Source organism: Anas acuta, chromosome 2 (genome assembly GCF_963932015.1).
Source record: "Anas acuta chromosome 2, bAnaAcu1.1, whole genome shotgun sequence".
NCBI lineage: Eukaryota > Metazoa > Chordata > Aves > Anseriformes > Anatidae > Anas > Anas acuta.
Window position 1 is genome coordinate 106,185,491 of NC_088980.1, and position 27,277 is coordinate 106,212,767.

At 42.2% G+C, this 27,277-nt stretch overlaps 1 protein-coding gene across 10 annotated transcripts in view; it reads right to left on the reverse strand.

The window, feature by feature from the left end:
* The window catches only part of DLGAP1 (DLG associated protein 1), a 419,465-nt gene that overhangs the window by 5,023 nt on the left and 387,165 nt on the right, over nt 1-27,277 (reverse strand). For 8 of the 10 annotated variants that reach the window (XM_068671536.1, XM_068671535.1, XM_068671534.1 and 5 more), the window contains 5 exons: nt 23,359-23,732; nt 20,401-20,492; nt 12,558-12,976; nt 3,916-4,007; nt 1,673-1,825 (listed from right to left, as the gene is read on the reverse strand). In XM_068671536.1, the coding sequence (XP_068527637.1) occupies nt 1,673-1,825; nt 3,916-4,007; nt 12,558-12,976; nt 20,401-20,492; nt 23,359-23,732 (1,130 nt within the window). Of the gene's footprint in view, nt 1-1,321; nt 1,826-2,255; nt 3,828-3,915; nt 4,008-12,557; nt 12,977-20,400; nt 20,493-23,358; nt 23,733-27,277 lie in introns of those variants that run through there. The other 2 variants (XM_068671537.1, XM_068671538.1) reach the window with 2 other exon arrangements.

Consider the following 27,277-nt stretch of genomic DNA (forward strand, 5'->3'; position numbering starts at 1 on the left):
ATGTTCTGTTTCATTTAGAATCATAGACAAATGCTCACTGAACGAGGAACACAGTCAGTGTCATTCTTTAAAATGTGTAATCTTTACCTGCCTACCGTAGGTCCCTTTCTTCAGCACTACTTAACTTCCTTTAACCCATTATAGTCTTCTTTTTGTTGGAAACTCTTTGATATGTTTTTCAGAAGCAAACAAAAAGCAGTTTTTTAAGGAAAGCTCTCGTTTCTTACTGCCACAATTAAAAACACTTGGCCTACCCGCTCGACTAGATAAGCTAACGAAAGACCATACACCAGCGTTTCTGTGCATGCACATTTGGCGTTTTTAACTTCCTTTTCCGACAGATACTGGGAAAAAAATAAAAAAAAGAAGATAAGAAAATGACTTGCCTTCAGTACCTCGGGCTAGGTAAACACATTCCCATGCATCCCCCTACAAAACACTAGGTGTGCACAAATGGCGTGAGCATGGCACGACTAAGTCAGGAATGAATGAGTATTTAGTCTTGACCGGAGGAGGGAGAGTGCTACCAGCACTGCCTTTGCAAACTTCCTGCTGCAAGATTAACGGGGTTCATTATCGTTATTGTTATCTGTCCAAAACAAAACACCGCTTTGGTCATTGGGAGTGAGCTAACCATGAGTTCGGGGGGCCCAGACATCTGGCTGAGCCATTGTACCTCTAGGTCTTGTCCCCCTCCTTCTGGCATCCCTACCTGCTTGCTCTACTCATTGGTACCAGACCAGCCACAGAAAGTCTAACAGAGAGTCAGCCATCAAATTACATACCTACAGGAGCGCAGCAGGGCATTAGACTGTTGGTTCCTCTAGGAACAGACCTGCCCTTTAAGTACCTGCTGAAACATTTGTGTATTTTGGCTCACCCCAGTGCTGTTCGTCTTGATGTGGATCGTGAGGAGAAAAATAAGGCAATGGTGCTGAATGAGAATGGGAAGTGAAATGTGGCTCACACTTGGAGATGTGTTTGTTTTTTCATGGTGACAGAAGAAGACTACGTTTAAATAAAACCCCCAAAGCTCCAGATGATTTTTATGCTCTCTTGGATAAACAGCACTACCAGCCAAGTGGACCTGTTTATGAAATCATCCATTAAAAACAAACAAACAAACAAAAACCAAACCAAACAAACAAACTAAAAAAGAACAACAACAACAACAACAAAAAAGATGTGGAAGTTCTTTCATGTGACATTTTGGAAGGCATATTTTTGATATTGCTCTGTTTGTAATCTGGTTACCAAAGTCAGTGATGGTTACAGTGCTTCCCTATTTTTTTCAGTAACACAACCTAGAACTCTTGCTATATGCAATAATATGAACCGTAAATGTGATTTATTTAATTTTAAGAATCAATATATAAGGCAGTTCCTTCCAACGATTGATCGTCTAATATGATTAAATGTAAAGCTTAACAAAGTACCACATTCCCATTATCCGATTCACAAAGACAGATTTGGTTTAAAAATATGCCTGAAACATATTACAGATAATATCCCAGATGATTATTATGTAAACATTGTCATTACAATGAAATTAATTTGATATGAGCTTCATTTCACATTTTTAACGTCAACGCTGTAACACAGAGGCCTATTTAATTTGTCCAGTATTTGTGCAGGGTTTTAAATGAAGCATACAAAATCTACAATGTTCTACCTTCTTGTCATGAGGATCCATCTGTTTCCAATTATTGGCCTTTAACTGATGAAGTTCATCAAATTTCATACTAATATTTTCTATGGACAACTGCAGCATATCCCAAAACCCTGCTAAATCCTGGGAGGTCGGCCGTGGATGTGCATTAGGATTCTGTACAACAGAAGAAGAAAAAAACAACAGTTGGGCTTTAGTACCTCTTAATGTAAAGCATTTGTGCAAATGGTTACGAATCTTGCTAGGAAAGCAGTTTCAGCAGAGAGAGCCATCAAGGAGACATGAGAGAGAAACCACAGCGAGCACTGACTGGGTTTTTATTTGCAAAGGGGCTGTGGCAGCATCAAGCCACTGTGCCCCCATGGGCTCATGGACACCACCAGTGGGTTCAAGGGTGTCATCCGAGGAAGGATTCCCCGCAATATTGATGCTTGCAGGAACACTGGGACCTGTGAAAGTGTACTGTTGCTGCATGTACACATAGTGATGGACAGATGCACAAACACTTCTCCCACACAATCTGAATCTAAAGGCTACAAAAAGACACCATTTCAGGTAAAATCACTTGTCATACTCCTCAGGCCTTTTTTTTTTTTTTTTAAATTTTATTTTTTTTTACAAGAATAATCTCTGCAGGATGAAAAGCTCTGAAGAAAACACGTAGAAGCACAGCAATCTATTTTTTTTTCAGGCTCAGTTTTGGGAAGAGTGATATGCCAGACACACTGCCGGCCTGCAGCTGGTGGGCCCTGGACCTTGAGAGAGGCAGGACAGCCATGGTACCTCTTTCTCTGCACCATACACATCAGCTGCATCATGCTGGATGTGCCATGCAGGGCTTGCAAGTGGACGCAGTTCATCTTCACCTTCAAGCTCACGGGCCTCAAGAGGAATCCTCATTGCCCAGTGAACCCAATGTAGTGAGGCTCCTAGCTCTGGAAATTTTGCATGCGCAGTAGGCATATGTGAAGTGTATAAATACATAAATTATTATTAGCCTCCTGAACGTTGTTTTACTTAGTTCAAGTGTCACTTTATGCTTAGGTTTTCTTCTTCACCTCAGGAACAACAAAACTGAGAATATCCTAAGTTTTGCTTCGGATACTTCTATTTGTGATTTTCACCTCAACACTGACAAGTGATTTTGGTAGCATGGTTATACCACTGAAGTAGCAACTGTAGAAAACTAAAGTATATATTTTCAGATGCATAAGGAGAATAGAGATTATATCTGCATTCTTAGTTTTTCAGTGTTTGGGCAGGTTGCTCATTGTTGGCTTTACAGAGATGCACAACCACTTTTTTTTTTTTTTTTCCTATTAAGAATCAGAAGGCTTACTCAAAAAGAAATTATTTCTGTTACATTCACTCACTGCAGGCAGATTTAGGTTTGGATATGGATTTTCAAGAGTTCATTAAATGGAGAAGACAGCCACCTCATTGTGCTGAGTACCGCAGGGTTTGCTTTCCCTGTTTTGTGATGACAGAGCATAACACTTTGTGATTTCTGTGCTTCTAGGAATTTATACCAAAACTGGGAATTAAATGTATCTATTGTGCAGGGTTGTTAATTAAAGAGTTGAAAAACTTTTGGAAGTGCTGTTGTTTTATGGACTACTGTTTTAGAAACATGGTATGAAATAGTTATTTATCATCAGGAATATCATTGTGATACCACCACTACTAATGGCATGAAAATAGCAAATACTAATAATAATAGCAGTAGCATATACCAGTTGCACACAGTAATAATTATTATAACATGCTGGCTCTTTGCCCTTTTAGCACTTGGGAAAATTAATTTTATCTCTTTTGCTGTTGAGGTGTTGGAGTACCAGCCACCAATCTTCAAGGCCTGATTTCCTGGTATTTCTGTCTCGCTGAATAGAGGCAGCATTGGGATTATGTGAGACTTCTGGTCCACCCTGAAAGACCCCAAGATGGCACCCAGGCATCTCCATGCCCACAACAACCTGAACTCAGGGGTGAAGGGACAGATCTAGCAGCAGAACTTCAGTGATATCTCACCCAAAGCTTTTTGCCTTTCTTTGTTTTAAAGGATCTTAAACTATTAGCAAAACTCATGCTGACTTCACTGAGTTTGATGGTGTCACTCCCCAGTTCATACCAATTCCTTTACTGGCAGAAGTTGTAGACCCTGCTAGTCAGAAAAGGTGATTGTCTTCAGAGACAGTTCCTCTGGCAGTAAGAGTTACACAACAGTATTTATCAGCAAAGTTACATACCAGGTTTTCTTCGCAAAGTTCTCTGAACTGGTAAAATTTCTGGGCCATAAGGAGCTGGGCACTGCCCACCGCAGTTCGGATTTTCCCTAGAACTGAGAGAAAAAAGAGGCGTAAGTCACGGTGTTCTCCTTGCTGCAGCCAACCAAAAGCCTACAAAATGAGAAGAGAAAGCTGTGCAGGAACCAGCACTAGGTTTCCTAAAGAGTGTTGTCTCTCAGACATGGGTTATGGGCAAGATGACAATGCTGATGGCAGAACTGCACTAGGCCAAAGCAGGCTGCAAGGGCTCTCAGGTCAGCCTGCACTGGCAAAATATTAATCTGTTGGTACAGCTGCCTTTCATTCTTCAATGAAACAACTTCCAGCTGGCACAGAGCACTTGCATGGCAGTACAGGTGTGACTGATCAAAAGCTTTTGCACCCTGTGTAGAAAGCACACAAGATATTGCACCTCCAGACAACACCGGGACACAGGCTCAGGCTGTGATCACAAACACGGCTTCCTGCACCATGGCATTCAGCTTTCCAAAACTGTCATCAAGCACACAGTTCGGAAAACACTGTTTCTACCAGCATCTCTGCCATCTCGTGCAGCAACGTGATGCCTTGTTTCCAGGTTTAACTGAGTGTTGCTTGATGTGAGCCCTGGAAAGGGATTGAGGAATTGAGGATTGTAATACACACAGATAAATCTCATCCAGACCCTTTGAGTATTTTTTGTTTTTGTTTTTTTTTCTTTCCCATGAGCAGTATTAGAAGTGGCTTCTGCTGTTGAATGCGGGTACCCAGACACTCTTCAGGGAGCACTCACACCCTGGCCTCTCCTCCTCGCTGGTCCTAGCCTGTCTCTTGCACTGTCTGGAGCAGCTCTGTACAGAGGGTGGGTTAGTGGTGGTCTCCTCCCTTTCCCTGCCAGCTGAAATAACTTTCTATCTCCCAATTCTTTGGTTAAAAAGATATTTAAATTTTCACTTAATTTAATTAAAAATAAAATAAAACAAACAAAGAAACAACAAACCACTTCAGTGAAAACCATGAATGGCAACCATTGTGTCACCATTTTCACCACTTCTGCTCACAGATCCTTGCAGTACCCGCTGTCCCAGACACCAGATAAGTACAGCAGCTTTTCCATGACAATTCCACAGTGGTGATGGAGGGACAGGAAATACAGAGACCTGAAGTGGGCTGGTCAGGGTGAGTGAGTTGCTGGCAGAGCTCGAAGAGTTACTAGTCCTAAACTCCCACTCTTTGCATCATCCTGTCCCTTAGGCACAGTCACTTTTTGTGTAAAACCTATCACAAAGGTGTCAGAGCTCCACTGGAAAATACTGATGAGTATTTTGATAGAAAGGAAAGGAAAGGAAAGGAAAGGAAAGGAAAGGAAAGGAAAGGAAAGGAAAGGAAAGGAAAGGAAAGGAAAGGAAAGGAAAGGAAAGGAAAGGAAAGGAAAGGAAAGGAAAGGAAAGGAAAAAAGAAAGAAAGAGAAAAGAAGAAAGAAAGAAAGAGAAAAGAAAAAAGAAAAGAAAAAAAGAAAAGAGAAAAGAAAAGAAAAGAAAAGAAAAGAAAAGAAAAGAAAAGAAAAGAAAAGAAAAGAAAAGAAAAGAAAAGAAAAGAAAAGAAAAGAAAAGAAAAGAAAAGAAAAGAAAAGAAAAGAAAAGAAGGAAAAAAATAGAAAAAGAAAAAAAAAAAGAAAAAAAGCCCTTCTTTTTTGGGGTCTTGCAGTCCTGTGACCAGCTGCAACACGTGTTCGCATTGTGTGACCAGAATGCGGCCGTGCAAGGCTTGGTAAGAGAAAGCCATCTCCCAGGGATTCGCTCACGAATCACACGCTAAGCAAGCTGGCACAAACACCCACCGCGAAGCGAAACCAGACGCACAGTAGTGGGAAATCTGTGCTCTGCTCCTTAAGGGCAAATGGCTTTTCCGTCAGCAGCCTTAAAGCTCACTCCTTAAGGAAAAGTGGGATGTGGAGTTCATTTATACACTAGACATACAAAGGAAAGAAAAAAAAAAAGTGTGTGTGTGGGGGCAGGAGAGAGTCTTTTCACATTTTTGGGGGGAGCTATAGGAAAGAGCTCTGTGAACACACACAGAGCCCAGACTTTCATTTTGTTCCCAGAACTCAGCTCAGCGCTGCCAGGAAATCGCCGTGAGCTGGAAGATCCACCAAGCAGAATATTTTCAGCATATTGCGCAGGGAGTTTTGCACACAACTCTCATTATTGTTAGCAAGGCTTGCGTGTCTAATTCTATGCGCACAGTACTGAAAATGGACCCCTTGGTGTGTCTAGTCATTTATGCAACCCAATATGCAAACCACTCAACTGAAAGGGCTCTTCAATAGTAGGAGGAGCTTCTCCGCGAGCTTTCATGTGGTTCCCATTGTTATGAAAACTCTTCCCACTGAGTATATTTGGGAACAGCTGCCTCATCTGGAGCTCGGCCACTCTGACGCTTCCCAAGACTTGGGAAGGGGAGAAAAACAGTCTCTCAGCTTCTCGGGAGGGGAAAACAGATGAGACAGGATCCTCCTGGAAAGCTGCGCTAACTGAGCGGCGGTCACATCTGAGCACCAGCAGATTTAAACACACCTTGCTGGTAGTGGATGGGAGCGTGCCCCTTCCTCTGGGGGGAGAAGAGCTTAATATTCAGAGATCTCAGCGGAGGGAGAAGGAAGTCCTTGTCCTTGGCTGCCTAGCGACTGGCTATTTGCCGAAAAACCATCATCCCAGCTGACTGTGGGATGCATGCTGATGCTGTTCCCTATTGTTGCCACTTCTGCTGTAGCTGCGGCTGTATCTAGTCAAGTGTCACTGATTCCTCGCCCCTCCAGAGCAAGCAGTCTGTTAATGTGCAACCAGTCAACAACCAACTCCGTCACGGAAGTTAGGAGAAAAAAAAAAGGAGAGGGGGGGGGGGGAGGGGGACAAAGCATGCGAAAGACTGAAAGGAATCTCTCCAGAAGGCACAAAGCCTTATCAATAGCCACAGCTCTGTTTCCAGACGCGTGTTGCTTTTAGTGTTTGGAGGCAGAGTGCCCAGTTTTCTTACTCAGTCAAAACCTCCAGTGCCAAAGAGAAAGGCCAAGGTGTAGTAAAATAAAAAGTCGAAACAGCCTGACACTTTCTTAGCAGAAAATCCTGAGAGGTTTTAAGCCATACGATGAAAAAGTAAATGGAATTGCAAAATTCCATCCAAAATGCACCAGAAAAGAACCAGAGAGAGCAAGGGGAACAGCACAAATACATATAAACATTCAAATCGATGTTTTCAGCTAATAGGACACCAACAAAATACATAAAACCAAGTAACAGCAAAGAATACCAACCCATCAAGATGAAATCATAACAGATTTAAACACCTATATAATGTTATTCATGCCTGCTTTCTTTTCCAAACAGGGTTATCCAGCACACTCAGCACTGTCGGATCTGAATGCCTTCCAGTAATGCATGAAGCAATGTTATTAACATCCATCATATGCATTGCTGTCACCCCGTCCCCAGGGGGAGAAGCGTGTACCGCAGTGTTTTTGTTTTCACAGTCTGATTTTTATTTATTTATTTATTATTTTTTTGCTTTGCTTTGACCTCTCTTCCTTGTAAATCCACTTATCTCCTGTAATGACTTTTAAGAAATAGACAGTCATGTCTATTTTGGAAGAACTGCTTTTTTTTTTTTTACAGCTGTTTTGATCCAATTCAGTTCATCTGGAGTGCCTCCTCGCTATTATTGCTGCAGACCAGAGGCCACAGAAAGTGATTCTGGGATAGACATATGCCGGGGAATTTCCTCATGTCCCTTAGCCCCTAGTCTGTTGCCCTTTTAAAACATAATGAAGTATAAACTTAGTCTGTGCTGTTCAAGCAGTACGTGGTTGCTTCTCTTAGTTCTAAAAATTGCATGGGACCTACTGTGGGATGGTATTGTTATAAGTACCCGCCCTAAGTTTTCATGGGAAAAGAAATGAAAAGGATTTAAAACGCAAGCAAAGAACTGGTGATACCGTCACCTGCCCCACCTTGGAAGGAGACTGTGTATATCAGAAGGAAAACAAAAATGCGGAAAACAGCTAAAACAAAGTAAACCGAAGTGATGTGAAAAGTCATCACGTAGGAGCCAGGGGAGTTTTGGAGGAATGACCACCTTTCTGGGTCTTAAAGCACCAACCAATCTCTTTGCATTTCAACTTTGCCACCATGCCCTGGGGGCCTAAGGAGCGAGGAAGGAGGCAGGCAGGGCTGTGGCTGGCAGGTGCCCCTGGTGGGACAACACCTGGCTGGCCGCAGGGCGAGGACCAAGTGTCAGGAGCAGTGGCAGGGGTGGCAGGCACCCGGGCTGACATTTGCCTTGCAGATGTTAGCTGCACACTGTGCATATGAAGCAACCCTGCCATAGAGCTGTCACAATCCATTTCCCAGCCAGGATGGACCAGCGTTTTAGCCTATTCATCCCGACAGAGCTACATTTAAATAACGCCAAGCATGACAAAAGCCAGGAAATTCAGAGTTAAGGCTACTGCTCAGGTTTTAAGCCCAGCTATTAAGGAGAAAACAGCCAAATGGAGCAAACTTTGGAGCAGGCAGTCCTTGCTTTGAGTCATATTTACTTATGGGAGTGATCTCATTGAAATTAATAGGGCTGTCTGCATGAGTAAATGCTATTCACTGGGAGTAAAGCAGTTTCCATGTGCTCTCCGACTTACTTGGCTTCTATTAGCACACTTCACGTTTTTTCCCTAGCTACGTCGTTTCACTGCTTGTGGATTTCTTTTTTCTCTGCCAGCCTTTGGACGCCGGCAGGGCTGCCGGCCCGGAGCTGGCTTTCCTTGGAGAAACGCCGGTGTGTGGAGAAGTCCCTTCCAGGGAGAAGCGAACATGGGAGCAGGAGGAGGAGGGTGGATAGGGTGTGTGAGCAAAGGTGGGCAGCTGGGGGCTGTAGGTTGGGCTTGTGGCTGTCCCTGCATGAGGCTGCTGTGACCCAGGATGTCCTGCTACCACCCTGGGGATGCAGTCAAAACAAAACAAAGCAGCAGGAAGCACCCAAACCGTATCATTTGCTAGAATTGGCCGAATTTACAGACTCCAGTCTGAAGGTTTTCACAGATTTGGAGCCAAGCTCTGCTTGCAGGCTAGTCCAGAGGAGTACAACCTACACACAAGGCAGTGAGCGACATGTCTTGTCAGAGCCTTGGTTTTCCATTTCAGGTGTTTCTTCACCAGCCTGCCTCCCCTTGCCACTAAACCCACACCATGGCAGACTTGTGGTGAATCAGGCCCGCTGTTTGCTTTCGATGGTTATCTCAGCACGGGAGTTACATTACAGCACTGCACGGAAGGGAAGCGTGCCTGCCAGTGCTCACAGCTCGCCTGCCGGCTCAGTCGGAGACCCGAATGCCCCACACAAATCCCAAACAACAGAAGGAATCCAGCAAAAGCCAGGCCAAGCTGTGGGGTTACGCCGCTGTGAAATAAAGAGGTCAGCTGCTGCCTGCTAGCAGCGCTGCGAGGCGAGCCAGACCTGTTGCTGCTCATGCTGCATCCGTATGCATTAATTGCTGGGGAGGCTGAAGCAAAAAGTCGTCAACGCCAGCAGCCAGGCTCTGACTGAACTGAACGGCATTTCGCTGGGCAGAGGTGGGCGGAGAGAGCGGAGGAGAAGGAGAACAAAACAAAACAAAACAAAAGGCAAATGCTTGATTTCACTTGAGGCCTGATCCAAAGCTTCAATCAATTCTTATAGTGTGTTTAGCCTCACATCTGTAATTAACTAATTAATTTATTTTGTTAATGAGAGCACTGGAGTTTGCAGCCAACACCCCTATACCAATAAAATACACAGAAGCCTTATCAGGTTCCCTAGCCTGAAGTGTGAGTGCTCTTCACCTGCCTGTTACACACGCTACAGTTTTATCAGGAAATGATTTCAGATAAGACCAGAATATACCAGACAATAAATAATTCAGGGTGCGGGGGGAGCCGTATTTCTCCCTATATTGGCATTTCAGCGGGCAGCCACCGCCCCGCAGCTTGTTTTTATACACAGCACCAGACTCCATTCCTGGCTCGAAGCGTTCGGGCCCATCTGGCAGATTCGTTCCCAGCTAGATAATACCCCACGTCTCCCCGTAACACACCAGCTACTGTCAAGCAGCAGCGAGCCGGCTCCCCCGGACAGCTGTTTCGCACAAGGGCCGCATTGTCTGCAGGCAGCGCGGATCGCTTTACGGGGAGCGCCGGGGGAGAGAGCCCTCCGTCAGCTGCCACGGCATCCAGAAAGCCTCGCTCGTCGCACGCTGACATTATTTGGTTATCTGGCCAAACACGCGCTGCGGATGGCGGGTCGAAACAAAGGATGCGCTCCCTGCCCCGGTTGTGTTTCATCAGCTACACCAAACCGCACGCACCTCTTCTCTCCCCCTCTTCAAAGTTTGTAGATGTATAAAAAAGGCGTAATTTGGGGCTGGGTTTGTAACAATCAAGCTTTTGTTTCTGGTGCTGCCGAGCGGGCTGCGTGGCCCCACCATATGGTTCTCCTTGGCACCAGGTAGAGCGGGACGTGCCGAGCCCTGCGGGAGGCAGCTGCCCCGTGCCGGAGTGGCCAGCAGCATCATGCCAGGATCAGTGCCTCAGCAGGGGCTGAGCAACGTAGGCGACCCTTTTCCTCCTCCTGCTTACAGGAGAAGTGCTGGGCAGAAAACTCCAGAGGGGGAACATCCCACAGGACATGTATCGTGTGTGCTATGAGGGGCATTGGTAAGAGCCAGCCCGGCTATGCCTTTATCTCCCTCATAACAGACTTCTCTCACTGACGGTTAAAAGAGCTTTCAAACGATCATGTATCAAAGGGAGAAACTTCTGCACACAGACACACTTTCTGCATGTATCAGCCCTGTAAAATCCACGTCCTTTGCCTAAAGTGAATAGCTCCTTCAGTGGACAAGTAAAATATGTAGGCCTTTCCACTATTCATTGTGGCAAAGAGAAAGCCAGTGGGTTTTGTGGCTTGGACTTCCAAATGTTTTGTCATTTCCTATTTTGTTATGTGCTCACGCATCAGTGTCAATCTAAATTCTCTTAGTTTATGGCTTTATTTCTCACATAGTAACAGAAGAAAACCTTTGCATTCTGGTACATGTTCAATGAGATTTTTGAATGTATTTATAATGTAAATTAAAAATGAGATTAAAATACTCTAAAACTTGGGGAATCTGGTTGTACTTTGAAGGTTAATCCTTCTGTATTTTCCCCCAGAGGAAATAGCTAACCTATTATATAATAGGAATTTTGTAGAAATAGAAAAACTGAATGTACATGTTAATGTAAATGCTAAGGTTATCTCATACTTTCCATTAGAAGTCAATTTCCAGTTGCTTACAGTAATGTCTAACTATTTAAATCAAACTTCTCTATGGTTATTTCCTACACTAGGTCAAATGGAAAGTTTCAGCAGAAATGGATTATCCATTACTAATTATTTAAAACCTACATTTTTTTGTCAGTGTTGATTCCTTTCCTTTCACAAATCAAAACCTTCACAACTCAAAAGAATTACAGATGAATTTGAATTTTGGTAGAAGGAATCCTGGAGCTGAAGTTGTAGGAGCTCCAGTTGTAGGCGTTTTAGGAGTTTGGTAGGACTTTATTTTGGGGTTGTAAAAGTGGTATTTGCTATATCCAAGAAAATACACTTAGGTCTCCCAGAATTATAAAATAATGAAATCTTAATATTCAGGTGCTCATTAGTGATTTCTAGAAGCTCCCTCTGAGAATTTGAGAAAGCTTCATTCACAAGGAGCATGCTACTCAGCCCACAGATTTACCATGTCCAAAAATTGATGGCTAGCAATAATACTGGTCCTTGTAATGGAAATAAATGGAAAAAAAAGATCTGTTATTACTGGAGGAAAAAATGCTGGACAGGGAGCCGCTTGTTCACCTCTTCTTCCCTAATTAGTGTGAATATATAAGGCATAAGCTACTCGATCTACTTACTAGTGAAGGTTTACTAGACAGGAAAGTGTCATTCCCACTACTTTATGGGTGGGGTAATATGTCTTGTAGCGGTGACAACTAAGATGTAGGTTGCATGAGTGTGTGCATTTATCACAGAATATGGAGAGCTTTTTTTACCAGGAGGGTCAAACAGGAGTGAAAACTGCAAGAGGCATGAGGGGAGACAACAACTTAGAAGCAAAACTTGTCATTTGTTTCAGCTAGGAGATGTATATGAAGGCTGTGATGCAAATTACCTTCTAAAAAGGCAGTGAAAATATGAATTTAATGAAAAGGAACCAGAATCTGTTAAATTATACTCTAAGGTTGTGAGAAGTGATTTCAAATGGAAGAGTTACAAAACATCAATACTGCAAGATCCCTATCCAGGATCTCCTAATTATCCATTAAAGTATGCAATCCTAAAAGCTACTATCTCTTGAGTTTCAGAAGTGCTGAGCATTTGCAGTCCCTGTCAACTTTAATACACATTATTGTATACATGCATACAGTCCTTTAGAGAATCACGACCATAGCTTCATTAGCTAAGTAAGACAGGGCATGATACAGAATTCACAGGAGTCAGATTGGCCTATATTAAATACTTTTTTTCTAGTTGCAATATTATTGCAATCAGTTACTTACTGTCCTCAGGTAAGTTGTTTTCCCGTTCTTCTCTCTCCATCTGTTGGCACCAGCCCTCCATACGATCTCTCTCTGCCTGAAGTAGCTTCAGAAACCAGTGGCCATCTCGTGGGCACACTGACCTTTGAACAGCCTCCAGAGGATCTTCAGTGATAGAGTCAATCCAGGGGTCAGGAGGAGGTAAAATGGATGGATCAAAATCTGTGTCAAAGTCATCATCCACTGCACATGCATGGTAATGGTTTCCTGACCCTTGTATGCTAACGGTAGAGGTGCTTGCATCTCGGGAAAATTGTCTTGACATTTGTCCAGAACACATATTGTCCTCTTGAGGGTCGATTATTTCAAAGTTCTCATGGAAATCCAGGTCTGCTTGCACGGCTGTTGTTACACTATTAGATCGTGTAAACCTGCGAAAGCTTTGGAGGGCACAAACACAACATGTTTAGCAAGCTTTGGCTAGGTGGCATGAGATAAGTTAGGTAAGAAAGGACCTATTAAGATTCTGCCTCTCCTCCTAAGAATAGCAGTCATGGCTCTCAGTGCTACATTCTGTTTTTTCTTGAAATGATCAGCATAGACTTCTTTTCTCATTGCAAGCCAACAAACATCTCTCTCTTTTGCATGCAAGCTCACTGCTTACTGAGGCAAGCACCCCTAATTGTGTCATTTAACAAAGCCAGAGGCTAGCCCAGGAGATAGCTAATAGTGTTGGTGGCTCAGGATTTTAGGTCACCAATTCATGGAAGGTAAAAGGGCCCGATTTGAAGCAGTGGCTGCTCTTTCAACTTCTAAAACTCACCCTCTTTGAAGTTGTACACCTGAACTCACAAGTCATATTTCAAAAATCATTCACATGAGATTGACAAGGAAATAAAATCAATGAGCCCGCTATCTAATATTATACATTACATTTATAAAGAAGGTAAGTTTTAGCCCAGCTAAGTATTTTGTATTGCTTCTTCATAACTGCTCATCATAATTACGTACTTGCTAATTTCCTGCTTCTGCAAATACCAGTGCCAGCTCTCAGTTCTAGCACCCATTCCCAGTGTTAAGAACTTTTATTTTCCATATTCAACCCCTGGTCTCAAAACAGGCTCTTTTCCACAAAAGTTAACTTTCTCAGTTACTGTCCATGTTACCCTCATCATGACGGCTGCTACCCTGTAGATAGCTTCCTTTCATCTTGCATTACTTCCATATGTTGGACCCTTTGAGGGCAGACAGCAAAACCCTGTGAGATTGCAGGAAAGCCAGGAAGGGTGAAGGCATAAGCATGGGAAAGAGAAGGTTTGGAGGTTTGTGTTTGAGTGCTTTTTTTTTTTCTTTAAGAAAGCAGCACCCCAAATTCTTCAGTCCAAGGAATCTGAGGTGGCGAGGCAGATAGAGAAGGAGCAGAGGGATGTATGAGGAGTAAAAGACACGTAATGATGTGTAGGGGGTGGCAAGTGAGAGCAAGTATGACAGGCAGTAAATTGTGAAGGGATTGAGTGGAAAAGACGCTGGCAAATAATTATAGATAGTCAGTGTAGCTCTAGAAACTGATATGCTGAGGAACACAGGAAAAATTCAAGTGAGGCAGGTATCTGTCTTGCCCCATGATGGAAGGAGATAAAGAAGGTAAAACCATAAAAGTAATGAACATAGATGATACTTAAATCAATGATATTTAGATTTAACATAGTTTTGAATTGAATGGGGACAGATTCCCAACCCTTTTTACTAATCCAGGATGCCACCACACTCAGGCAGCTGATAATGCAGTCTGAATTTATTCACAATCTCACATTTACTCTTGAAACTAGTGTTAGGACCCATTTCTCTGTGATATTTTGGCTGTTTTGCCCTCACCAGTGCTATTTTTAGCTTGAGTTTGAGCAGCAGTGAAAATCTTGGTGACAGCAGAGCTGGATGCTGAGAACCATTTAAACTTCCCTTCATTTATATTCCATCTTCCACTGAAGAGTAACAGCTGATTAGACAAGTATGACTGACAGCACTTGGGCAAGTGTCTTTAGTCTGCAGCTGGGGAGGGAGCAGATGGAAGGATGCTGAAGGAGAATTTCAGGTGCTGTATACCTGATCCATCCAGATACATAAGGAACAGTGCAGCAGATTTCAGGAAGCACTGTATCAAGTCCTGCTGGTAGAAGATATTAATGGTGGCTGACGTAGGGCAAAGCAAAACAGGAGTCAGGAAGGGTTCTTCAGTTAAAAAAAAAAAAAAAAGGACCAGTTCCTCTGCAGAAGAAAGCTCAAAGTATCTTCTCAACCAAATTGGTTGCTGGAAAACCTTAACAAATAGATTGTATTTTTTTATAATGGTCTAGAATACAAAAATAAAATAAAATAAAATAAAATAAAATAAAATAAAATAAAATAAAATAAAATAAAATAAAATAAAATAAAATAAAATAAAATAAAATAAAATAAAATAAAATATGCAGCAGCTGCTGCTTGCAGTTCTTTAGAAACATGTGGTTGTTAAGTGACACAGAAGCCATGGCTATGTTGCTACAGTTTTGCATGATATGCACCAGCAAACCGAAAAACATTGTGTGAGCAGAACTCTGCAGCTTGGCAGTATTTATCCTTTGACAAACAGAGCGAAGCATTTTGCTATGGACTGATACAGCAAAAAAAGTTCAAAAGGGAGGACAAGGATAATTGGCGATAAGGTATGGCTCCCACAGGAGGAAAGACACTTCTTAGTTTACAAAAGAGATGGCTGAGGAAGGCTATGAGAGTGCAATGAAATCCTGACTAGGTGGCATTTCACCATTTTTGAGGGCAGGAACTGCAGGGAGGAAGGTAGCTGTTTGTAAGGCTTAGAGGCCTGAAGATTTAAATCTAACAAAAATAAAGTACTTTTTCACACAATGTGTAATTGTAATTAAGCACTGCTTATACACACCCTTCACACTTTTCCTTTGCACACTTTCCTTTAAATTTTTTCATGAGTATCTGCTACCGGTCCTTGGCAGAGAAAGCTGTTAGACTGGTATTAATGGTTAGAAAGACTTGAGCTTTAGGCTGACTTTACAGTGAAAAGGTTTTGGTCCAGTCTGTGTCATATTTTTTTTTTTTTAAACACTGTTTGAATTTGGCTACCAACCTGACAAATCCCTTATCCCCATCACTGAAGTGCATGCTTGCACACTCACATACACACTAATGTGTGCCCATACTGGCACCTTGCTCACACAGGATCTCTTTTCAGTCATTTAGTCTGGGTTTGCTAAGAGCCAAAGCATTAGTACAGTGTCCTCTTCCCCACTTTCCAGAGTGAGAAAAGCAGGAGAAAAGCAATTCCCATAATCCAGCCTCCACAGAGTGAGGCTGGATCCTTCTCCATGACCCTACTTCCACACTCCTGCTCTTGCTTTCTGCAGTGCCATAGATTGTGATTTGTTTCTGTTTTAGATGACCACTTATAGTTTCAGAGAACACCCTGGCTTTTCAGCCTACACCAAATCCCAAATGTGAAAACATTGAGGTCTACTTGCCAAGAGGATGTACTGCTGGAGGCACTACATTTCAAAGCTTTCAGGAGCATACTCTTACTGGGTTCATTATGAGCTAGTACCACCAAAACCAGATTCTGCTCAACAAATAAAACAGAATGACCTACTTTCTTTTGCCTTTGTTTTATCTATATTATAGTATGCTACAGGCTTGCTTGACAGATTCTTGGCAGTGGATTGTGTAACCTATCTGTCTTCAAAAGAAAAACAACTTGGCAATAGAATATAGCATCAGTTCAAAATTAAAAAAATACTCCCAAGGAAATGTATGCTGAATGACATGGAAATACAGGAAGGCATCCACTATCTGCCTACCTCCAGCACATCTACATAAGCCACCTAAGAGATGGTAATCTTAGCCTCTGACATAGTTTCCTCGCTCACTTCCAGGATGTTTTGCTCTTGCGACATACCGTTTATGTCCCACATGTGTTCTTTTTGTTTTGCTCTCACTTAAAGCTCCTTACCACAAGAGAGCTGTTGAAGCTAATACTTAAGTTTTCACTGTCTCTACACATACAAAGCATTCACGGGTCTACCTAAAAAAATAAGAGTTCAGAAATCGCCGGTAATTGTTAAAAACAGAGACTTCCTTCTTTCTCTGCTTTCAGGCTAGGTCCTTTTGTATTCAGTTGTGCCCTGCAGGCACAAGGTGTAATAATTACAGCTTCAGAGAACTACAGCAGATACCTGGCCTAAGGTGCAGAAAGCCATGAAACCTCAGACTGGATAAACCAGTATGGAGAGCAACACTAGATCTGTTTTGAACAGCAACAACAGGGTCACTTGTTAGCATTTGACTCTCTGCTCCTAAATGTTCTTTTGCTTTCTTTTGAAAAACATGTTTACATTTCAACTTGGAGAACTTACTTCTTTCCTAAACAAACAAACAAAAACCAAAACACAAAACCCAGAAAAGATGTTGGTACCAAACCAACTGACCCATGGCAAGTGTCAGTGGCTCATACATTAGATTAAACCTGCCTCACTCTACCTATTGGCTGTATTCTTTCTTGTTGTGGGTTTGTCTGCTAAGGTGGCAGCCACCCTCAGCAGAACAAAACAAAACATCCTGATGGCAGGATCTTTGGCCATACATCTCCAAGCTACAGTGTCATGTTCTTTGCCCTACACCTCCCCCTCTCCCACTAACATAGGCTTTTTTCATTGCTGAGAGTCTTAATGGCGAAACTATAATCCTTTATTATTGTTTCATGTTACCAAAATCCTATAGAATTTCTCAGTTGAATGGCTCCCACTGTGGAGAATGCATGCAGCCATAAAATGCTGCAGATCAAAAATCAAGGAAAGATCAGTCCCAGTTTAGTTTAGCTAAAATACAGATTTGAATGTCATGTCCTAAAAACTAGAGTTAAGAAGTTTGAATTAGAGCTTATGATGGGCCCATTGTGGAGGGAAGACCCTAAAACTTGTGTATTTTTTTTTCAGGACAATATGTCAACAAAAACAAAAACCTACATAAAAAAAGAGAAAAATATGGCCTTATATGGTAACAAAAGCCTAAGTGATTTTTTTTTTTTCTCAAAGATACAGAAGATTTTTTGTTTTGTTTTGCTTTGTTTTGTTTAATATTACCTTATCACCACTTCAAAACATTTCATTTGATATGGTGTGGTGTACCACACTTTACAGACCCATAGAAGCCAGAGAAGGTGGAGGAGGAGCGTGCACCCATGGCCTTAGTCTCCTACGGCTGTCCTTAGTCCATAAGCTACCATTATTTCAGCATTCATAAATTCTTGTGATGGCAAACCAAGTAAAATAACCAGCTGATAGTACAACTAGGAGCAATGAGCAAGATAATTTTTGGGGTAAGGATGTAAGGGGAGGAAATGTGGTGGCACATAGTAAAATGCAAGAGATTTCAAGTAATTAAAGAATTATGGGACTGAGAGCTGAAGGGATGTGCCCCTTGTTCAAAAAGGATATAAGTGTGCTAATTGGCCTGGCATAATATATGGCTTCTTTTTTTCTGGTTCAATAGAAACAGTTGACTTCCAACAATTCAATTATCTTCTGTAAGTGAAGAATGGAAGGTGGTCCCTTGAGGTCAAGAAGGAGCCCCAGGTAGAGAGAAAGGACAAACTGGAGTGGAAGTGCCCTGAGTTTTGTTAGAAATACCTTTCAAAACTGCCTCTGGAAGGGATGGGTCATGTGAAGAAAGGGGTGGAACATTTCGTTTGGGGTTTTGTAAGCATCATGAGGGAGATCAGATGAGATAAGAGTAACAGCAGAAAGAGGTCACTGTTGAAATAAATGTATGCTATTTTTATTTGTCTTTGTATTTGTATTTGTATTTTTATTTTATTTTTTCCCCCAGGAGAAGGACTGGACTGTGGAACTCTGTAAATACTAGAAATGTTAGAGCTGCATTTAGAGGATGGGTATGAAAAGGAGAATTGAGAACAGACAGAATAAAGAACGGAGGATAAGACGAACAGCAGTGATGGATCAAGTTATAATATGGTCAGGTAGCGGTAGGCACATTTATCCCTTGAGCAGTGTAAGAGGAGGAGGATTCAGTCATTTGTCTTGGCAGGAAGCCCAGGTTGCAGAGAGTGAAGGGCTAATGAAAGGTCTGAGCTGAGGTGGAAGATGGAAGAGATATACTGTGCTCCAAAGATGCTCTGGTTTTGAGCCACTTGGATCAAGAAATGGAGGCAAAATCTTTTGCTCGCTTGGTCCAAGCACAGAAGCAGGAAAAATTAAAAGGACATGAGGAGGTAAGACTCCTTAGGGCAAGAAGGACTGTCACATTAGGTGAGGGAAAGGGGGAGGAAAGAACAGGAAGCTAAAAAGAGGAGTGAAACAAATTTTGTATGATAGGCTTTTGGTGCATTAAGCAAAGAGATTTCCTGCTTTAGAACAGTGCACTTAATAGCTTTGACTGGCACAAAAACATGATCAATTTACTGTATTTATATCATTTGCTGTGTCATTCTTCTTTTTTTAGATTATGTCTATTTAATATTTCTGAATCTTGGAATAATTTTTTAAACACTCATTTGTCATGGATTCAGTTTGGTAGAGCTTTTCGGAGGTTCTGCAGTTCCGGTTCAGGGGCAGGGAGAAAGGCACTGTATTTACAATTCCATTCCTGTAACAGATAATCAATACATTGTGCTTTGCTGTGTTAAAAAATAAAAATAAAAAAGGAGTACGAGTGCCAAACTGTGCTGATAAACCCTTTGTTTCTTAAGTACACTCATTTTCTGAGGATTAAGGGCTGTCCTTTATCTGCCTGTTCACTTCTGAAAGTCCATGATAGATTGCTGCTTGTTCATCTGCTCCCAACAGCAGCAACCTCAACTTTATCTGCAAGAAATGCCCCAAACACAGCTGCCATGAGGCAATGCAGAAATAATGCTTCCTCAGGGCAGACCTTCACAGGCAAATCTTACCTTTTTCTCTGCAGCAATAAAAAAAGCAATAGAGAGAGGACTTTGGAAGTAAGGTATTTACAAACAGCCTTTTTTTTTTTTTTTTTTTTTTTTTTTTTTTTTTTTTTTTTGTGGTGGTGGGTGGTGGTGAGGGAGGGCTGGGCTTTTGGGGTAGTTATTGCCTTTGTGCTCAGGCTGGAGGGAAATGGTCCTTCAGCATCTATTCTAATGTGCTCATTTATCTAGTGGTAGAAGAGCTGTGGGTAAATGGGGCTGAGGTCTAAGGCATAAAGAAATGTCTGCCAGAAAGAGATGTTTTAGCAGGTTAATGAGGAACTTGGTAACAGCCTGACAGGGTCATTGCAAATCACATTTCTTTTTTACTGAAATTACTTTAGCCTTTTGAAGCCACAGGAAAATATTCTGCTACTTTACAGAGATATTTCACTGAATTTAAAATAGTGTAGATAGCATGTTATTTTTGAGTATTTTTAGCAGATGTACAGGGGGAACAAAAAGGCATGAAAATGTGCATCTCCTCTAACCAACGCCACAGCCAGCAGGCCAGGGGAGGACTGAGGACCCAAATGCTGTCAGCTCAGGTTTGCTGCACCCAGGTTTTCTCAGGAGAGGCTGCAAGGTACCCCTTCTCTTGCTGAAAAGCACTAGTGCCCAGTGGCTGCTCCTGTGCCATGCTATAGCCAGGTGTGAGCAAAACTCCGGTTCTCCCACTGCTCCTGAAAAATCACCTCTGACAAACAAGAGCCGTGACATTTATAAGTCAGCTTCTCAGCTGGATGACCTAATGATTCAGCGGGGAAGCAGGTTTATGTTGCCATGCAGGAACTGGGACTCTTAAAAATTAATTGTGGCACAACTGTTTACTCTAGGAAAACATTATTAACTTTCACTCACCATTTCTCCTCTTCAACTTGAACTCCTATGGACTGGAACTTACTAGTTGCTTTGTTTTCAACTGATTTGGCAGATTCTTCAGCACCATCAACCTTAAAAAGCAGAACGAAAAACAACAAAGCACCGCAGCTCATTAGAATGCATTTTGGCAGAGATATCACCTGGCTGCTTACAATTTCTATGCACGATAACTACTAAGTGTCTGTGCATATGGCTTGTACCATAACTACCTTCATCCACTTGGATATCTTATCTCTGGTATGCAGCTTCTGTTCATATTAGTGAATATTACTCATTCTTGTTAATCTGTAAAGCATTTCTGTTAAGACAACGTTAGGCCTGAGAAATGCAGGTGGGGTTTATCCAGTATTTTGTGGAGACTGGATGCTCAGATTTGCCAGAACCTCTGAGCAGCTGGAACACTGCTTGCTGCGCTGCACCATTTGTTTGATTTCACCTGTTAGTTTGTACCTGCACATGTAGGTAAGTCATGTCAAAATGATGAGTTTACTTTGTTTAAATGTCAGTGCCCTGAATCAGAGCACTGTACAGGTAGGATATGAAGAAAGTAGATATCAGAGGCATTTTCTCTGCTGCTCTACTGTGCAGACAGGAGGTCCCTAGGATCACAAGCAGGAACTTTATATTGCCTCTGTGAGAACCAATAGTATGGCATTGAAGTTTAACCACGGATGTACCTTTAAGAAAAATCACAAACTTCTGGGTCCAGCCAGTGTAGTTCCTAATTCCAGGTGCTGTATATGAGATTGCTAGTCATACCAAAACAAACAAACAAACAAAACAAAAAAAAACACACACACACAAAAAAACACAGCAAGTTTGGAGCACAGTGACCTGTGAACCTACTCTGACCCCAGATGTACAAGATCTCCAGATGTAGCTAGCATCTCCTCTACTGGCTTGCTGTTGAGAGCAAATTCAACAGCCCTGTGCAGGAAATGTGATCAAGGAGTTTCAGAACTGTTCAGTGACGTAAAGTACTTACTTGATGTTGAAGCTTTTTGGGACCTAATTCCACCTTAAATAACGTAACTGACAGAGAGAGTTAACCTTTTTGATGGTAGGTTTCTCTTTGTTTTACTTTGCTTGTTTGTTCAACAGATTTACAGCAAAGGCTTGTGGTGACCTAAGAGCAACTGAGAGGTGCAGAGGACACACCAGGAGGTTCACCACAAGTGCACGTTCGGTTTATTTATTACAGGAGGAGGCAAACCTCAGTCTAACGTGGCTTGCACTGCTCCACAGAGATGAGCCAAACTATAATGAAGATGTTCACCTGCTCTGAGTTCAGTCTAAGGCTGAGTGAAGCTCTCACTGTAGTCAGGAGAGGGAGGCTGACCATCCCCACGCACCTTTCATGGAGGGGTTGTGATTACGCATGTCAGCTCTAAGTTTCAGAATTTTAGCAGGAGATTTTCAAATGCTTGAACAGTGTTTGGGACTATGTTTTCCTCAAATGCCAGGAAACTGGGTCTCCTGTGACTCTCAAAAGCTGCATTCTTTACTTGCAGCAACACTACCTTCGGAAGAGACAGCTGGGAAATGGTATCTTCGGAACCCCGGTTCACGTTACAGCTGTTCATTTGGGCTTCTGCGAATGTGGAAATTATTTCTTTCTACCTGTTACTTCATCTGCAAAGGGTCTTTGTTGCTTTGTTCAGTGAAAGAAGGGATCACAACAGTAACAGAGAACCTTTGCCTCGGCTGGGCATGGGAATAAGTAATAGAGTTTTCCTTTATCCTTATCCCACCTGGATCTTGCCCCTATGTTTAACACTGAACTTTCAGAAGTCCTTCTTTCAGAATATATCCAAAACAAATGGCTGTGAAGCACAGAAAGGGTACAGTAAACTGATCCCAAGGCAATAGTTAACCATTGCCCTCCCAAGAAGAAGTTAAAAGGAGTAAAGACACCACTTCTCTAGGAGCTGCCCCTGGGATGACATAGTTCTGCTCAGCGCCTCCCATCTCATCAGGCAGATGCAGAGATTTCATGGTAAATTCTTAGGCTTTGCAAATCAGATAAGCCTGTCCAGGCACAGAGGAGGTTGTAAACACAATCTCCATCTGCAGGAAAAAAATAATGTTTTCTTGGGAAGGCCGATAAGCTATGGATTGCTATTCTGTTTGTTTGGGACTCATCTCCCATCAAAACCTATGCTGATTCTCACTTGATTGTAAGTTCAAGTACTTTGTTGCAAGAGCTAATCCTACAAGCAGATAGTTGGCCTTCTATGCACATTCTTTTTTATTTATTTATTTATTTTTGAGGGGGAAGTGAGGGTGGGTATGGGAAAGATTAATTAAGATAGCAGATTAAATTGGTCTAGTTTGTTTGCTTTTCTCCTTTTTGTAAATACAAGTCAACTTTGGCAGGGTTAGTTTTCTCATTTCATTCCACTAGAGGTAAAAAAAAAAAAAAGTGTAATTTTCTTTAACAAGGGCAAATCAGAAGGAACTTATCCTCTGCTCTTGAGTCTGAGATAGGAACAATGCTGCCTCATTCAAGCGGCCACCAGTCATTATGAAATGCATGAATAAGCAGTGACAATTAATTCAGTGAGGCTGGACAAAAATATTTTTGGGGTGATAGTGTAATGTAAATCATTGTTTTACACATTCCCTTTCAATGATTTAATTCATGCCTTTCTGACCCCTGCTGTGTTATGATTCATAGATTAGTGCTCATGTGTGTAATTTAACAGAGCTGAATAACAAGCGGCAAGGAGACTTAAACAAATCCTTGCGTCTGATGTTTTTATGATAAATTAGTAAAACATCATTAGTACCATGTGGCATGATTAAGCTGCTGGAAATTCTACATAGGCACCTGTCAGGAAAACAAGAAAAACACACAAAACATTGTATAATAAGCAGTAAAACAAGTGTAGAAACCCCAAACAGTGGTGCACATATAATCCAAGTCGTGTACCATACCTGTATTCCAATAGATAAGCATCTGTTTTTCTTGAAGTGGTCCTTCTTTCTGTCTTCTACTGCAACAGTGGCAATGGTTGTGGTGGTGGTGACGGTGGCAGTATTGTTTCCTACGTGTTGACTTGCTGGGCCATGGATCTGCGCGTTAGCAGCTTCAATGGCAGCTGTTAGTGCCTTCATACTGTCCAAGCTCTCTGTGGAGTTGCTAAGTCCAGACTGACTGATGATATCTCCCCTCTGTCCATGCCCATCCATGTATGCATCCTGGGCAGACTCCGTGCTGCTCTGGGCCGTGATGGAAATAAATGGTTTGGTGGTTGTTCTTGGTGGGACTGGAGGCGGTGTCTTCTTATAGGTTGTAATGCAGGATGACACTGGAAAAAACATATGAAGGTTCTTGATTTGTTGACATTGCAGGGAAAATGTATGCAAATATGATCTCAAGACACCAGTAAGCATGAGGAGAACAGAAATAAGGAGAATGCAGTTAGCCAAAGAGCCCCCAAAAGCTCCAGTGACAGCACTATGGAAATACCCCACTTATCAGTGTCCTCTACTCATGTCCTCTCACAGTAGAGGGAAAGAAAAGATCTATTTGCCAAGTTCCTCCTTAGCCTTTTAGGACTGTGTTCTCCAGACTGTTTGCTTCTAACTCTTCTAAGTCAACCAGTAGAGTCAACAAGTCATTCCACCAAAATGTATGTTCTGGGCATAGCTTCCAGACAGGACACACAAGGATCAGTCTCCAATCACATAACCAGCTAATGTGTACTTCATGCAGTTTTATTGCAATTTCTTTTTTTTTTTTTTTTCTCTCTCTACCCTGTCCCACTGTATCTACTTATACATTTATTTATTAAATAATTTTAAAACTGCATTTCTTTGTTCAGAGACACATCCCAAAGCTATCCTAAGTAAAAGACTGTTAACACTCGTCATGCTTGAACTTGTGTATTTCATGCCATAAATTGCTCACTTGTTGCACAGACTTCTCAGGTACTTTGAAATGTTTTGTAAGCTGTGGAGGGCATGTTTAAAACAACATTTTGCTGTTGATATGTCTCATAATAAATGTAACATTTTGTTTCTACTAAAAATGCTTAATTTTACACAAAAGAAGTTAATGTAATGAAGCCAATGGCTAAAGCCTGTCAGTGGCACTACTTAAAGAAAAGCGTAAGTATAAATGTTTGCAACAAGAGAGACTTCAAAAAAAGTTTCTAAGGACTCCTCTTCATATTTTGAAGGTCATTGTAAATGCTTCTATATGGATTTAGAAGCATAGTTTGAGGTTCCCACATTAGAAACTATTGGCTGGTGTTTACAGAATTACATGCAGAAAGTACTTCATGGAGATAAAAACATCTTAATTTAAGGGATAGTTGGCAGCTCTGCAGTGCTGAAGTCCTGGAATGCTTTCAAATGAGGAAAGAAAGTCCATTAAGAACAAAAACCAATGATGATATGTTCTATTTTTTAAGCAAATAAATGCAGGCATTAACCTGTGCAAAGTTCAGACACAAACACGTTAACATAAATTCTTATTAACAGTAATCATATGGCAAGAAATGATTCATTTTAACTGGCAGACGTCTATGCCACCCACATAAAAGGTAAGTCTGCTACAGCTGTTCTGCTCTCTGTTTGCACTGTACGTGCTTGTTGAGCCAGAAGCCATTATGGTATTAATTTGACTAGCTCAGATCCATATGCCTCATATCTCCCGATACCTGCACGAATACTTACAGTGTAAAAGGTGTTTCCAGGGCATGAAATCACACAAGATTTTTTTTCTAAGGATTCCGGTGTAAGTTTCTGATAACATGTCTGAACCCATGTTAAACATGTTAAATGCTAATGGAAAAAGAGTATTTTGCTAAGGTAGCGAGGGTTTTGAAGCTATGATTCAGTTCTGAAGAATCAAACAGAAACCACAGCATCTTGGAGAGAATACACGGCTAAAAATGAACTTGTCAAATTTTGACTCCTGGGAAGTGAATAGTTTATAGAGGTTAAAGGTGCTTTTTTAATGTGCTTATGACAAAAGGCATCCGTGGAACTAACAGGAAGGATGACAATTTTACAAAGAAGGTTGTGAATTTTATGCAGTTCTTCATGTGTTTGGATGCTGCCAAAAAGCCCTTGTGGTGACTGTGCACATTCAGGTAAATCATCTGTTCTTGCAGAATTATGGAGAATTGCGGAGGCTGCATCTGGGCAATAGGATCCCAGAAATGCCCCAAGTGGCTCATGGTCTGGAGAAATGTTCTCTGAGTAGTGGAGACGCAAACTGAAATTCACCACGGAAGAATTCAAAGCTTATAACTACACAATCGTATACCCAGGTAATACCATGATGATCCTGTTCCAAACAGAGGTTTGCTACAGCCATGCTACGTTGCAATTCAGCAAAGTATTAATTGCCCCATTTAAAATACAGTTGGTAAGGTCATTGTGGAACTACTGAGGAGACAGCAGCACCTTCAGGACATCCCTGCAAGGCAGGTAGGCATCATTTATCCTACTTAGCAGATAGGGGAATGATAATGAGACCCCCAAAGTGCTCTTAAGTCGGAGAGAGGGCTGTAAGAATAAAAATCAAGCCTTAACAAGGCTAGTCCCCACATCGCTGGTCACCCCCAACGAGTGAGAGAGTCAGTAGCAACTGTTTATCGACAGCTACCCGGCACTCTGGACACTGCAGTACAAATACAGAACCCCCCGATTAAGTTGTCTTTCATTCTGTTGGTAAACGCACTCGACGAGGAGCCTAATCCACACGGCAGTGAAAGATGTTTGCACTCAGCTAATTAAGTCTGAAGTTATTCGTAAGAGGGGGAGAGGATTGACAACTCATACGGTGAAATTGTAAAGAGAAACAGCGAACGTTGTTTCAGCAAGTCAAAACAAATCCTCGGTTTCCTGGAGTCACGCAGCACGTACTGTACGGCTCCGGAGAAGCAGAGTGTGCAACTCATAAAAGAACCCCAGGCACTTCATTACTGGAAACGATGCAAGCTCCTGCCACTCCTTGGCAGGAACGACAACAAAACAATGCTTGGGCTGCAGTCAGAGGCAGCTGCTCGCTCAGTGTCGGAGCTGCTGCGCCCTCCCAGTGGCCGGAGCACTGCAACAAAAAGGATTTGGTGCATCAGGTTTCTCCGGAGCTCTTTCAAGAGCCCAGCAACATGTGACATGGCAACCTGAAGGACCTGACAGGTTTTAAACTGGCTACGGTGCTTTCAATGCTAGGATGCCTGAAGAAGAATGGGAGTACTCTCCAAGGTAAAGGACAAAACCCCAGTGCTCTCCTTGTGCAGCCAAGATCCGAGTGTTTGGAGGGTGCAGGAGGAGGACCTCGCCTTGTGCTCTGTTCCTGCAGGCAAGGGGGAAGTGCTTCCATCCAGCTCCGGAGGGGGACTGCTGCGTGGGAGGATGCTGATGGAGAAGATTACAGGATCACGGGATGCGCAGAGAAGATAGGGAAATCCTCACTTCACACACAGGGAACATTCAAGGGGTTTTGCACTTGAAAGTTAGTTTAATTCACACCAGGAAGTGAATTTAAAGGGCTCTATAATTCCCTGATAAATACATTCTTGGACATGGATCAAGGAGCGAGGTTCTGTGCTCAGACTGATCTGACTGGAGAGTCGAGTCAAAGGAGTCTCATTTGTCATTATAATTGCTTAGGCATGGAGTTAATCAGAAATAATTTTTTCTTAATAGCAAACGTGAATATGAATCCTCAGTCTGTCACAACATAGAGTAGCTTTCTGTATTATTTTACAGAGCACACTTGCTGCCAGAGCAGGTATACATTCCTCTCCTAGGGCAAGATTTGATCCAAGTTAAATCATTTGCAAGAAAACTCTGACTCCCGAAGCACCTTGAGTCAGTCCCATCTTTCCCAGCTGTA